Source organism: Takifugu flavidus, chromosome 1 (genome assembly GCF_003711565.1).
Source record: "Takifugu flavidus isolate HTHZ2018 chromosome 1, ASM371156v2, whole genome shotgun sequence".
NCBI lineage: Eukaryota > Metazoa > Chordata > Actinopteri > Tetraodontiformes > Tetraodontidae > Takifugu > Takifugu flavidus.
The window spans coordinates 12,708,493-12,722,205 of record NC_079520.1 but is presented as its reverse complement, the minus strand read 5'-3'; the positions used below and the strand labels follow the sequence as shown (position 1 = coordinate 12,722,205).

General features: G+C 46.4%; 1 protein-coding gene across 4 annotated transcripts in view; it reads left to right on the top strand.

The window, feature by feature from the left end:
• il1rapl1a (interleukin 1 receptor accessory protein-like 1a) overlaps positions 1-13,713 on the top strand; it is a 125,504-nt gene that overhangs the window by 102,211 nt on the left and 9,580 nt on the right. For all 4 annotated transcript variants that reach the window (XM_057051436.1, XM_057051425.1, XM_057051456.1 and 1 more), the window contains exon 7: positions 11,774-11,906. In XM_057051436.1, coding sequence (XP_056907416.1) covers positions 11,774-11,906 — 133 coding nt within the window. The remainder of the gene's footprint in view (positions 1-11,773; positions 11,907-13,713) is intronic.

Genomic DNA, 13,713 nt, shown 5'->3' with positions numbered 1-13,713 from the left:
CCAGGGCCATCACACTATTTGAAGGCTATTTCTGTGAGATTTTCTCTTTGTTCATCTCAGCCTGACGGTCATTCGAAATTCCGAATCAGAGACCTTCAGGAATACAAGAACTTCCACAGTTGTCTGTCAGGATGACACACCTTGACATCAAAATACAGTGGGACCTCTACTTACGAACGTCTCTACATGCGAAATTTTCAGGTTACGAAACGTCTCAACGGGAAAATATTTCCTCTTGTTACAAAAGAAATTTCAGGATACAAAAGGAAAAAATACGCTACCGCTGCTACTCGCAGCTCACGGAGTTTAGCGAACGCAAACTTGCTTGTGGCTGCTCTGCCATTGGCTATCGCCTAGCATCTTCCTGTCATCCCATTGGCTAGGAGGGACGTCAATATGTACAGGTTTGTGTGTATCCCAGCGTCGCCTTCGGGACATATTGTGGGTGTTCGTATGTTTGTCCATTAGGTGGCGGTGTTACCACAAGTGTTAACGTTCGTTGCTAGTAATGACGGCTAATGTAAGATTAGCCTGTCATAAAGTTCATTTTTTTCCTGGAGAAGCCCTGCACTGAATTCCTACATTTATTGTGCGGTAATCTAATTGTAACATGTATTTGTTCCATGTTTTGATGCATTTTTATGATTTATAAAAAAAAAATCTATCCGAATTTTTGGGGGCTTGGAACGGATTAGGATTTACATGGAAAACGGGTCTCTACTTACGTAATTTTCAGGTTACGAAACAACTTCCGGAACCAATTGATTTCGTAAGTAGAGGTCCCACTATATGAACAGACTCTCTGAAATCCCACCCTGCCGATGCACACGAACGCAGCAGCCCCCGCCCACGTGTTGAAACGACATCTAATCTGTTTAATGAGTGTTGAGCGAGCCAGCTGGCCAGACGCGCGTGTGAAGGATCATCTTGAAACTGTTTTAAAAAACTGTTAAGGGTACACTTCAAACGTGGCCTATGGATATATGAGGCGTGTGCATTTAGACATGCTCCAATGCTCTGGTGCATGATTGCATCCCGTGTGTTTTTCTGAGTGCATCTCTGGGCCACTTGTCTCTGAAATGAATTACTGCATTGACCCTTGGTGTTGATACCTTCTCCTATCTGGAATAAATTAATCCACCATAAAGCACAACTTCTATTGTAATAATCACCGTTGAATGATGAAGCGGTCCTCATTCATCGTGGAGAGATTTACACTGTGGTGAGGGAGCGGACGTGTGAGCGGATTCAAATGATTTCCATTTGTGTTTATAATGGAGTCCAGTCAAAAATGATAGACGAGATCCTAATTCGCAAGGACCTGCTACATTTGTTTCTAATCTTATAATATCACTGACAAATCTGTTGCCATAGTGAAGCTCTCACATTCAGGCAAGATGGACTCTCTCTTGTATCCATATTGGCTATTCCACATCAATTCCAGCATCAGAAATGTAATATCAACACCCAGGCATAAATGCCATCCAGAGCTTGGCTTTTGAATTCAATATTTTATATTTTTCAAGTTCTATGTTTTAATCTTTGGATGCGAAAAGAGTGACATTGCAGTGCTTCACACCTCTCCTGTATTAATAAAAGGATATTCCGTCGAGTTCTTTGCAAATGCGAATCAAACGCAGCCACCCTCTCACAGGAAATCATCACGGCAATTAACGTCCCAGCGTGTTCCCTCGCTGCCGCTCTGATTGGCTGAAATTATTTTAGGAAGCAGCACGCTGACCCTCCCAGAGGGGCTCTGCCAGAGTGAAATCATCCCAGCGCTGAGCCGCTACCGGGGGACATCAGCCTGTGTCAGCACATAAACATTCTTCTCCCTCCAGTGTCCCCGTCCCTGTGTCTCCAGCCCATTCGGTACATGTCATTTGTCAGCTTTGATTCAGATTTATCCACATGCACCCCCCCCCCCCCCCCCCCCCGCACCCCCCGTGAGGCTGCAGCTCCATCTGCATTCACATCCAGACAGCCTGAAATTACCTGACCTGCTCTTGCTGTGTTTGGGGGTGGAGGTGTTAAAGAGGCAAAGAAACAGGGGAACAAAGGAGAGGGAGAGGTCAGCAGGTGCGCAGGTTTAGGCCCAAAGCAGCTGATGGGGCGCGTTGAGCTTTGAGGGTCAGCCTCTAAAACCACAGAGCGAGTTTGAGCAGAGAGCCCGAGGTGTGATAAGGCGCAGCGGCACAGAAGGCGCGGACGGATGAGAGCCCCTTTGTGTGCAAGTGGAAGCCTGACGGGTTATGAACGGAAAAGCGGTTGATGAAGGAAAAAAAATAGGTCATTGCGATACTTGGAAGATAAGCAGTAGATAGCTGGATGAACACACCTCCGGAGCAGTTAGCTCCAAACTGGAGGAGAGGCGTATCTGACGGATAAAAGAGACACACTGGGGGTCTCTCCTGCTTCTGGATGGGAGGATGGGGTTTATTGCATAGAAAGACAGATGAAAGAGAAGTGGTATGAATTAATTTCTTAGATCCTCCATATTTAAAGCAACACGTGTGTGTGTGTGTGTGTGTGTGTGTGTGTGTGTGTGTGTGTGTGTGTGTGTGTGTGTGTGTGTGTGTGTGTGTGTGTGTGAAGCCGCTGGTATGCGTGAGCCCCAGAGAGTTTGTGTAGCAGGAAATCAGCTTCCAGTAAACAGAACTGATGTAACATCATCATCATCATCATCATCATCATCATTATTTCTATTATTATCAGGTTATTTCTTGGTTTGTGAGTTTACCTTTTTGCCGTCTAACGGCCGTGTCTGAGGTTCTCAACGGCCAAGATTGAACTGGAGATTTCGGAGCCTCTTCAGGGTCAGTTCATAACAGCTTCCATTGTTTTTTCCAGTATCGATGTTGCCCTCTATGTGCTTCGCTGTAAAAGGTCAGCTCTAATTGTGCGATTGAATTCTAATTTATTTCCCGAGCGCTTCCACGGGCATTAAATGACATTTTGCCTGCCCTTGAAGAGAGATGACCCCCTGCTCTCACAGAATTAACATCTCTGCTGCCGGTGACCCGGGTGCTGGCACTATTTGACCAACAATAATAATTATTGTTTTTGTAACGATAATAACTCTTAGCCGTGGAAGAGGCTCCAGCCATTTCTGACTGCATGGATCTGTTTTCTCATCCACACTGTGCTGAACTCCACGATAGAAATGCAAATCTTCTGCACCCACTCGACTTGCGGGAGGGACAAACAACACTTACCGGTATATAAAAGGCTGAAAAGAAAATTGTGCCTTTTACTACAAGCAATTAGCTAAGGAAACAATAGTTTCTTGTGCTGACGGTACATATTTGGTTTGTGTAAAAATGCTGTGTCAAAAGTTCATTCCTACTAAATAAACAGACAAATGGGATCAGTAGAGTCTATACATGCAATATTTATTTATTTGAGAAGGTTTTTACTAAACCAGATCTTGGATTCATTGAGATCTGCATCCAAGAATGATGTCATAGGTAGGTTATACAAGAAGCTTATTACCAAATGGTCAACAGTTTAGACTAAAGTGGTTGGACAGGTAGCACTGATCCGGGGCCTGTGTGCCAGCATATCGCTTCATACTCTTGCAGTAAAAGCTAAAATCCATGAGGGGTTTGCAGCTGCAGACCCGCATGTAGAAACACGCCGTCCTTCCACTGACCAGGAGAGGTGTTGTAACTGTCCCTGTGAGTTCAGGGTTGGAACGGCGTGCTGAGGTGTTGTGCTGCGGCGTGTGGAGCCCATATTTCCATCAAAAACCATGAGAACACATCAAGTTGATGCACTGACAGAATGCTGGTAGGAATAAATCTGAAGGTTCCTAGAAAGGAAACATCCTTGCGGCCAGTGTGTTAGCATGCCGTCGCTCCTAATCTGGTGGGATGTGTGTCCCTCACAGGCACCATTGTTCCTCTTTTCTGTGTGATAATGACGGCGGGAACCGCGAGACCAGTGCGAGTAATCCCACTGTGGTGTGTGGGTAAATTTCAGATGGTCTGAGCTGGTATGAAGTGATCCGAATAAATGAGCTCTGGTTTTAATTAAGTTAGTCTGGCTTCAGTTGGTATTCTGGTCAGTGGGTCAGTGCCTGCAGTCCAGCTTCTCTGGAGTCCTTCATTAAATAGATGGTCCTCTTTGACTGTTCAGTTTGGACCGTTTAATTGGCCTCCAGCCTTCCGGACAGGAGCCAATTACAGCTCCCTTTTCCTCTCTTATGCGCTGCATGCCTGCCCTGCATGTGTTTAAGCTCACCCCCCCGCTTCCCCCCCCCCCCCCACCATTTCCTCTCACTTATCTCTCATGCTGTCGTGCATTTTTTCATTTGCAAAACTTTTTTTTTTTTCAACAACCCGTCCAAACTTCGCAGGGATGACTCCAGTGTCATTTAGGAGATGTTATACACTCTTTTGCCGTCCTAACAGAGCAGTGTGAAACGTGGCCGCCGAACCCTCTGGCACAGAAATGCAAGAACCCTAAAACATTTGTGACAAAGAGAGCAAGACAGTCGTTACTGTCTCAATTACAGAATGCCACAGTACATGAGGATTGCGTCAGCTATCCCCCTCCCCCCCACCCCCCCTCAACAATGTCACAGTGTTTTTAAAAACAGGAAAGAGGAAAGTTTTTATTGTTCCGGATGGAGTTGCTGCTTTATCCAGATCGCTGCACAATTCCTTAATTCCTTCCGCTGCCACCAACGTGGCCCTGATTATGTCATCAGAAAGCGATGATCAGCGACAAAAGGAGAGATAAAAGCAAGGGGACAGCCACCTGTCCATAAAAAGGCCGGCATTTCTACCTGTAATTAAACTCTGATGCCTCCCAGATGGATCATCAGGGGAATAAACAGGGGAGAAGTAATGACGAAGAGGACAAGAAGCTGGATCCTCCTCTGTTAAAAGCTCTCAGGCTTGTAATGGTAATTAAGAGGCTGTCTCTGGAGAGGAGGTGATATTAGAAGAGAGGAGAGAGAGGCTGAGGTTGCGCTACAGCAGCTCTTTCATGTTGTTATTGCCCTCACTCATTGTTCCACTTATTCTGCCCAAATCCTCTAAAATGCTCTTCCTCTGTTCTTCTAAGCTCCACTTCCCCGTGACGACTTTAAACTGACCTGCAGCCTGGCATAATTGCCTTAAGACCATGCTCATTGTTTCAGTCTTATATATTTATCAAAGTGGAAGGTTTATTTGGTTGTACGACTGTTTTTGTTTTTGGCGTCCGCGCGGGCTTTCGTTTCATCCCTCCTACATTCAGAACCGACCCGGTCTGTGATCAGCGCCAGTCCGCCGAGGCTGTAATGTGGCACTGGGCCTGTCTTTGCTGTCGGCCTGTTTTCTGTCCTGACAGGGGCCCCGCAGAGCTGCTCCGATCCAGCACAGTAGATGTTGTCATAGCAACGTGGAGGCAGTTGAAGAAAGCGAACGTTGACGGACAGGGAAAGGACTTCTCTGAGTTTAACACTCGACTCCTGATACACACAGATAACAGTAAACACGCCTCTCCAACTGCAGTTTTCTATAGAAGCCTCTCAGGTCTCAGAGTGGAGTGACAGTCTCTATAAGGGCCCGGCAGCCTCCATTTGCTCCTGCCGACTCGGAAAAACGTGGGCTCACAATGTGCGACTTTCAGTGGGGATTTAGCCCAGTTCTTTACCAATGCAGACAGTTTTCACCACGCAGATGGATGCACCTCAATTTCATACCTCCATAAGCAGAGATTTAAAGGGATGCACGCATGTACGAGCAACGGTGACGTTCGGTCTCGCTCTGATCTCAGCCAATAAAGAAGTCCGGTCAGGTGCCATCTCAGGCCTCGGGTAGCGGTGAGACAGGTCTAGTCCCCCTTTTATCATACAACTTGTCCAACAGACATCAACACCTCCCCTGACATGTGTGCGCGGGCGGGAGATTCCTGATTAGGGTGAGGGTTTTGGGATGAGAATTCGCTGTCACCCGTCAAAATTCTGGTGACTAAAATGACAGGTCCCTCGTGTGATGTACGACAGCACCAGACGGAGGCGTGATCCCCGCAGAAAACAAACAGTCAGGGGGAGTTTTGGAGAGAAAAGTGACACTACAGCATCACTTGCGTGGCGTGGTAGCCTGTCTTATTGAAACAGGATCAAACTCTCAGCAATATTTGAACCCAATGAGGAGGCGCACTCTACAGCACCGTGGTTACTTATCTTTCTTGTTCATGTGCTGTGAATGGATTAAAACGTGTTTTCTGCCTGTTTCACACCTTGTGGGGGGACAATCATGACTGACAGGACTAGATTTTCTTTATCTTCCCATGAACATCTCTGTTTTTTCCACATCATCATGCACAAACAAGCATTTTCTGCCGAGCTAAAGCAAGAACTAGCCTGCCCTGTGAAAATGAAACGTTCGCTCTGATTTTATTTAAACATAATGGTTCTCTGCCATAATGTTCTGACGCAAGAAAAGTGGGGAACTGCGTGGAGCGCTGAGTTTCAAATCAGTTTCTTTTGAAGCCTGACTCTGCTCACAGTACACACTTTGGTTACACTTTCTTTAATTCCCACTATGCATCCATCTGAATTATGGGGGTAATTCAGCGTGAATCATTCATTTATGAGTACAGCACAGCTGGAAGGTTCTCAGACTTTTTCCACTTCTTTAACATTGCCCTTATGCCAAAATAAAGGCAAGAATCAAACATTCTCTCGTGAGGAAGGGAAATGTAAATCATAGGATTTCTTTCTCTTTTTTTGCTGATTTATTACAGCTGCTGGACAGGGTTCAGGTCGTGTCTCTATCTGGTCCACTCAGGGACCTTCGCTGATACACTTTTGCGATGTCTTGGCACTCAAGGTGAACCTTCAGCAGCCTGAGATCTAGGGATCACGCTTTCATTAAGAACTTTGCTGCCCTCAGCTTTCCTCGACCCTTATCTCCCCATCCCACCTGCTGAACAAGACCCCCGCAGCATGATGTCAGCACCGTGACACACTGGAGGGATGGTGTAGGACAGGTGCTGAGCAGCGTCTGTTTTCCTCAAACATGATGCTCAGAATTAAAAGCTATGCAGTTCAGTCTTGGTTCCATCCCACCAGACAGTCTTTTCCTTGTTGCGAGACAGGTGGGCGTCTGTCTAAATCCCGTCCAACCAGATGATTTTCCCCTCGGTGGGCTCCACTCAGCGTAAAGGACTATTTCAAAGATGATTGAGACAAATGGAAGAACCCAGAGCTAAAGTTCAAGTGTCAGAGCGAGGACTCCGAGTGCTTTGTTTGTGAGTTTTTCTTGTCAATTCTGCACATTCTTTAGAAACTGAGATGAATGCTGAGGAAATGCATGTGTTAACTGTTAAAATTGTTAATATTAGTTCTATTAAGGGGTGAAAACTGTTCATTTATACAAAGTAAATGCAGAAGAACAAGGTTCCAAAACACAGTCAAGCTTTTGGACTGGATCTATCTAGTAAAGGAGACAGAATCCATAGAAAATAACCTTCAGTGCAGTGGACATGGTTTACACATGCTACATTCTTCAAGACGATTGATCCCAGAGGAAACAGCAAATGTTGCTGACCTCAAGAACTGTTCCATTGGTAAAGAAAAATATTTTACAATGTTTAATTGATTGGCCTTCATGAATGTAAACTCAGAGAGTGAGGCAGCAGGAAGGTCAGATTGCAGATTCCCTCCAATTCTCCAGTCAGAGTCTTTGAGAAGATGAAAGAAGGTAATCTGGTCCGGAAACGATGGAGAGTAGACATGGCCAGGGCCGCGTTGTGACGTGAGACTGTTAACGGAAAGGCATTTCTATTGATGATGTGACATGGTTCCGAAGCGTTCGTCTCCGTGCTTCACAAATGCGACAGAGCCGACAGGATTTCTGGATAACGGGGCTGAAATGTTGCGCAACATCAGGCCCCGAAAACGATTATCAGTCACTGACCACATCGGTCCGTTGTCAGCCCCGGTAGGGCAGCGTTAGTAATAAACCATAAATCATCTGCTGGAAGAAAATATTTATTGATGTTTATCGCATTTTTTCCTCAAAGCATTTTGTCACTGTCCGTTTACTTCTTCTTACTGGTTAAAGTCTATTATTTTCAAATCTGCCTTCCAGTCCAAAAGTCTAAAGTTTTTGACTGGTGTCTCTGAAGTATCTGTCATCAAAGCAGGACAGAATGTTTCACATTATTTCCAGTCCAGTCCAGTCCGGCGCAGCCTAAATGTCAGTGCCAGATCACGGCGCCTCCCCTCCTGCTTGTGCAGGACAAAGCAACGCCAACAGAAGCGCTGAGTTCAAGAAGCAGTTCAAGAAGAGGACAGCGCCGACGTGCTCTCGCTTGTTGCGTCAAGCTGATGATAATGATGCAAGCCTTATAAAGAGAGGAGTAAGAGAACAATGCTGAGCACATGTCTCGGAACATCAAACATTTTGTGTGTGTGGCTGTTTCATAACACCCTCCCATTGTCTCTTACGATTGTCCCAAAAAAAGCACTCAGGGACAATCGACACTCATCTCTCAGGAACTCTATTATGGACCAAGCCCTTTTCTCACTCTGCATGAGTGCATGACTTTTCCAGCACCACTGTTTGTTCATTCATTCATTCTGAGCAGAAACTAATCCTTGATCCCATTATTTTGCTGCCAGTCGAGTTCCACATTTCTTCAGGAGCTTGTTATTAATCTTTTAAAGGCAGTGTGTGTTTTTCTTCATCACTTTATTTTATATGAAAGCACTTATTTTAAGTGCATCCAATAATCGCCTTCGCTTGGGCATTTGGGTAATTCAGCAGTCAGCATTTACCAAATGATTGTTGTGGGCAACTTGTCGTCTTAAAAATCAATTTAATTCTTGTCTGAACCTGCTTCACTGTAGGTCCTGGCACGCCATGGACATCGCCGCATTGCCACAGCATGCTGAAAGACATCAGAGGGCACTTCTTGTTTTTTTTAAACATCAGGCACATCATTTCATTCCAGCCTTACATCTCTGAGGTGTGCAACCGCGTCCTTTAGCCCACAGGATTGATGCCACCGTCCTGTTTGCAAAATTTAAGGAAGCAGCCTGCAAATGGCTAATTTAGCTTTGCACACACGCTGAAGCGCTAACAAATCCTGCATTTCTAAACCTTGGGGAAAAAATGAGCATGTGTCTCTTTCATTTGTGCGTTGGAGAAGTATGACCTTTATAACGGTTCTGTCCATTAGGCTGCTAAACCTGTTATTTGCTAAGTTGTTGCAGCTGCGCATTAGAGACCCAGATGAAAGAGTTCTGTGAGAGGGAGGTGTTGTGAAGGTGGAGGACAGCGCTGCTCTCCACAGCGTCACCTTTGAATAGATGCTGTCCTCCACCCACGTGTCATTATCAGCAAACTGCAATCGGTCTCCGTGGAAGGATTTCTCAGGCTTTTGGCCGAATTAAAAGGACCCGGTGGGTCCGACTCCTCATTTGCATCGAGCGCTTGGACCAAATCGCAGCCAGAGGGTGTTTGTCAATCATCTAGATTACATGGATTTGTTCAACCCCCACCCATATGTATCATTCTTTATAATGATCTATATATTAAACCTCAACGACTTGACAAAGTACTTTTTAAACTGCTTTTCAGATGCAGATCGTACTGATTGTAAAAGTGCAGATGTGCAGGTGTGTTGGTGTTTGTTAGACAATAGGCGTGCTGCCTGATTTACATCATACTTGGTTTGTTGGCTCGTGCTTACGGCTTCCTTTCTTCACCCCCTGCAGATTCTGGGGCAGCAGTTGGGTTAAAGATGTTTTTTGCTGCACAGGCCCGGCTGATTGCGCTGCTCACATGGCGTCTTCACCGTGGGTGACAAAACAGGTTTCCGTGGGTGTGTTTCGGGGAATTTTGGTGAATGCTGAACTTGGATTAGTCATTAGAGCGAGACAGCATGAGGCCTCCAACTCTTTCCTGGGATTCCTGGGTAGCTCAGTGGAGACGTCCTTTTCAGACAGCAGCTGCCCGCAGCATGATGTTCCCTGTTGGTAATTGATCTGTTGGTTAAACACTCGGGGCTGGGAGGGGGGACTTATACACGTCGTCAGCTGTCAACTACATGTAATCTTCTTTATTCTTTTACACAATTCTTGGCCTGCGCCATCGCTCTACTGTACTGAGCACTGCGGCAAAGCGTGAGCGGCTTGTACAGTGTGTGCCATCACATACGGGGGGGTCCTGTTTTGTAAGTACAGTGTGTAGTCTTTGTGGAGTCTGAGAGAGAGTGGCTGTTGAACTTTGAAAATGTCAACTACCGCCCTTCACTAACAGCACAAACGCTTCATGCCTGGGTATTCTTTCCCCGAGCCACCGCGCCTTTAAACATCTCTCGTGCAGCAGGTGCGTGGAAAGCAGAGGATCAAACGCCGCTGGTTCAAACACGCGCAGCCAGTCAGTAAAAGACTGATGGATTTTTCCTGTGAGGACACAAACAGGTCACGTTTGAGGCAGAGTTGTGAGTAGACAGCCCGGTCCCCCAGACCAGACTCACAGACTGGGAGGGATTAATGGACACCAGCACCGTCTTTCTCGCGCCCCTCATAAATCCTGCAGTGAGAACAGGAACAGCTTTTCACCTGTTTCCCCTTCACACGCCTCGGAGCCAAGCGCAGCTCCGGCTCTCCCAGGAGGCGTCGGCTCTGAGATAGACTCACCGTCGGTGCTGCGTGATGAGCGCTCCTCATCTGTGTGTTGTTTACATGTTGCCACGGGTTCACCGAGAGGTAGCGCTGCATGATTTCTGCGCCGCCGGCTTTTTTGCGAACGTTGGCTTCCGAAGAAGATAAAGTAAACTTGCATATATAATATATAGAGCTTTCTTTACGCTCAGCAGCCTTGCGTGCAGGGAGAAAGCACGGAATGTGCACATGTGCTCGAGGAGGGACGCACAAAAATGTCTGGTCCTGGTGAAAATGCTGGCAGACGACAGACTTTAACTGGAGTCGTGCATTTAAGAGTCGGCATTATTACTTTGACTGATGCTGTCGAGGTGTGAAATGCACCTTTGAAGCAATGTAGCACATAATAAACACTTCGATTTGTTGCTATGACCACATGTAGACTGCAGGAAAGTGCTTTCTCTCCTCATTACAGCTCTCGATCAGCAACGACTTTGAATTTCTAATCTCTCTCACCCGGCGCATAATAACACCATCGCCATTATCGGAAAAAGAATTTTTAGAATCAACTTTTTTCTCCTCTTGGAATTTATCCCATATTAGAGAAAACTCATCAATTCACGGAACACAGCAAACACTCCACGCTGACAATTTCTTCTCCTCCGCGCATCGAATCTCAGCAAACTGCAGTTGTTGACTCCTGACCTTCCTCTTTACCCAGCAGCAGCAGCAGCAGCGCTAAAGAAAATCAACCTCTTCCGTGTTTTGTTCCAGGGACACACGAGAAGCTCTTGGGTGCCCTCGTGTGTCCAGCGATGTTTTCCTGCTTTCAGATCAGTGTTCTGCATTAAGTCTAACGAACCTTTGACTGAATTAGTAGAATTTCCCCACATTCCTAATCAGCTCTGCACTGGCTGCAGTAATGAATCCAGGTTTAACGCACTGTCGTAACGTCGCGCGCTGTGGAGGCTTTTTCTTAATTGTCTCACCACTTTTCTGCTTCTGAATTCCAGCCATTTTCTGTCACGGCATATAATGGAGGACAGTACAGGATAAATATGCTTATTTCTCTCCGATGCGAGTCAAATATAAATAGCTGTTCTCTTTTAATGATCCTCGTTTCTGGAGCAGTCATTTACAGCAGGACGTTGTCTGTCCCTGCAGGAAACGCTTTGAACCTGACCTGCCGGGCGTTTTTCGGCTACAGCGGCGATGTCAGCCCTCTCATCTACTGGATGAAGGGAGAGAAGTTCATAGAAGACTTGGACGAAGAGAGGTTTCAAGAAAGTGACATCAAGTAAGTCCGCTTGGAATCCGCCTGCTTTGCGTAATGAGCTTTTACAGGGTTAATCCACCGCAACATGAAAATCCATGAAAATGTTGGGTGAAAAACACACTGTCATGTTGAAATTAGAGTTCCTGCCCAGCCTCCCACACCAGTCGCCGTCACGTGAGTGAGAATCACCACCGTGAGTGTTCCAGGGTTAATTGCACGTGGATCATTTTACTAGAATGCAATAAAGAATCTTATAAAGGCATTGTTCATTGCCTACTAAATACAAATTGCGTAAGCAGAAGAAACAGAGATTTATTTGCCACTGCTGGGTTTCCATTGGTGTCTGTGTGTGCGTGTGGGTGTGGGTGTGCGTGTTGCATTGTTCTGTGATATAAACAGCACGCAGAGATGAAGGCGTCGTTATTAATAAATCATTATTCATTCAATCCGTCAGCACATTATTTGCTTGTTTATTCAAACTGTGTAATTTGAGGGTGGGTTTTGTCACATAGGTCAAACGATTATTTATCACAGAGTTTGTGCAGCTGAAGCGGAGCCCACGCTGTTTATGTCGTCTTCTCCCTCTTCGCGCCTCACATCTCGGGCTCGGAACAGACTAATATTTCTCTATCTTTCCTGTTGGCGGAGCACATTTAAACAAGTCCATTCCCCACATGGTGCACGTGCATGTTTTCCATTAGGTCTGTTTGGAGAGGCTTCGGCTCTGGGGAGACGGTCCTGTCAGATGGTTAACAACCGCCATTTTTCACACCGCCGCCACTGTCAGTATCTCTCTGGCTGCACCCACCTATGGCAGCATGCAGATGGGCCACGGGGAGCTGAGGAGGAGGTTCAGGTGGGGGAGAGCTGGGGGGAGGTGGAGACAGAAATATTAAGAAATCTCCTCGCAGTCACTAAGAAGAAAATCCAAAGCGATACACCCAGGAATCTCATCTTAGCCACAAACACCGTCTTGACAGCAGGCGTCTCCCGCTCGCTGACCGAGGGGTTATCCTTCCAATAATTCATCCCAATATTTCACGCAGCGGATCAATAATGCATCTGATCACCCGCTCGCCGGTGCCAATACTGCTGCCATAAGCCTTTTCCCATGCAGCCAGCCGGTGCCCTGGCTCAGAAAGGAGAGGAGAAGCAGGACTTCATGTGAACAGATCTGTGCACACCCTGCAGCCACGGCCGCCTCGTGGATGATGCAGCAGCTCTGTCGGCCTGCCTCTCCTCCTTAGACTGGCACCCACACACATTTATTACTAATGCATCACCAGACAAACTTGAGCTTCGAGACAAACCGCGTTCCTCCGCTTCACTTTCACATTTATTTGCTCAACTCCACACCTATTGATCTGGAGAAGCTCATTTCTATGGTAACCCAAGTCTATAAATTCTCATTTTTGGCCAGCAGGACGAGGCACTTGTTATCGTTTCATGGATGGCCTAGCATTAGGCTAGTGTGTAGAAAGGAATAAATGAGACAAAACAAGTGTGATCTAGCATCATAAAGAAGGCGATCGATATGCTATCGGACATGCTGGTTGTGTTTTACAAACATACGTTCAGCGGAGCGTTAAAGCTCATCAGGAATGTGGAAGGTATCCGCGCACCGTGCCTCCATCAGGGTTCACACAGGTTCCGGATGAGATTCTGACATTTGCCTTCTCCTGCGTGTGTGTAACATCCTCCAGTATCTCTGCCCTTCGCTTATACACAATGACGCCTTCGTTAGGTCCTCAACATGCCTATTTCAGACTCACTCTGAGCAGCGCCGGTCATTATTCATGACAGTGATTTCGAGCAATCGTGTGAGAAC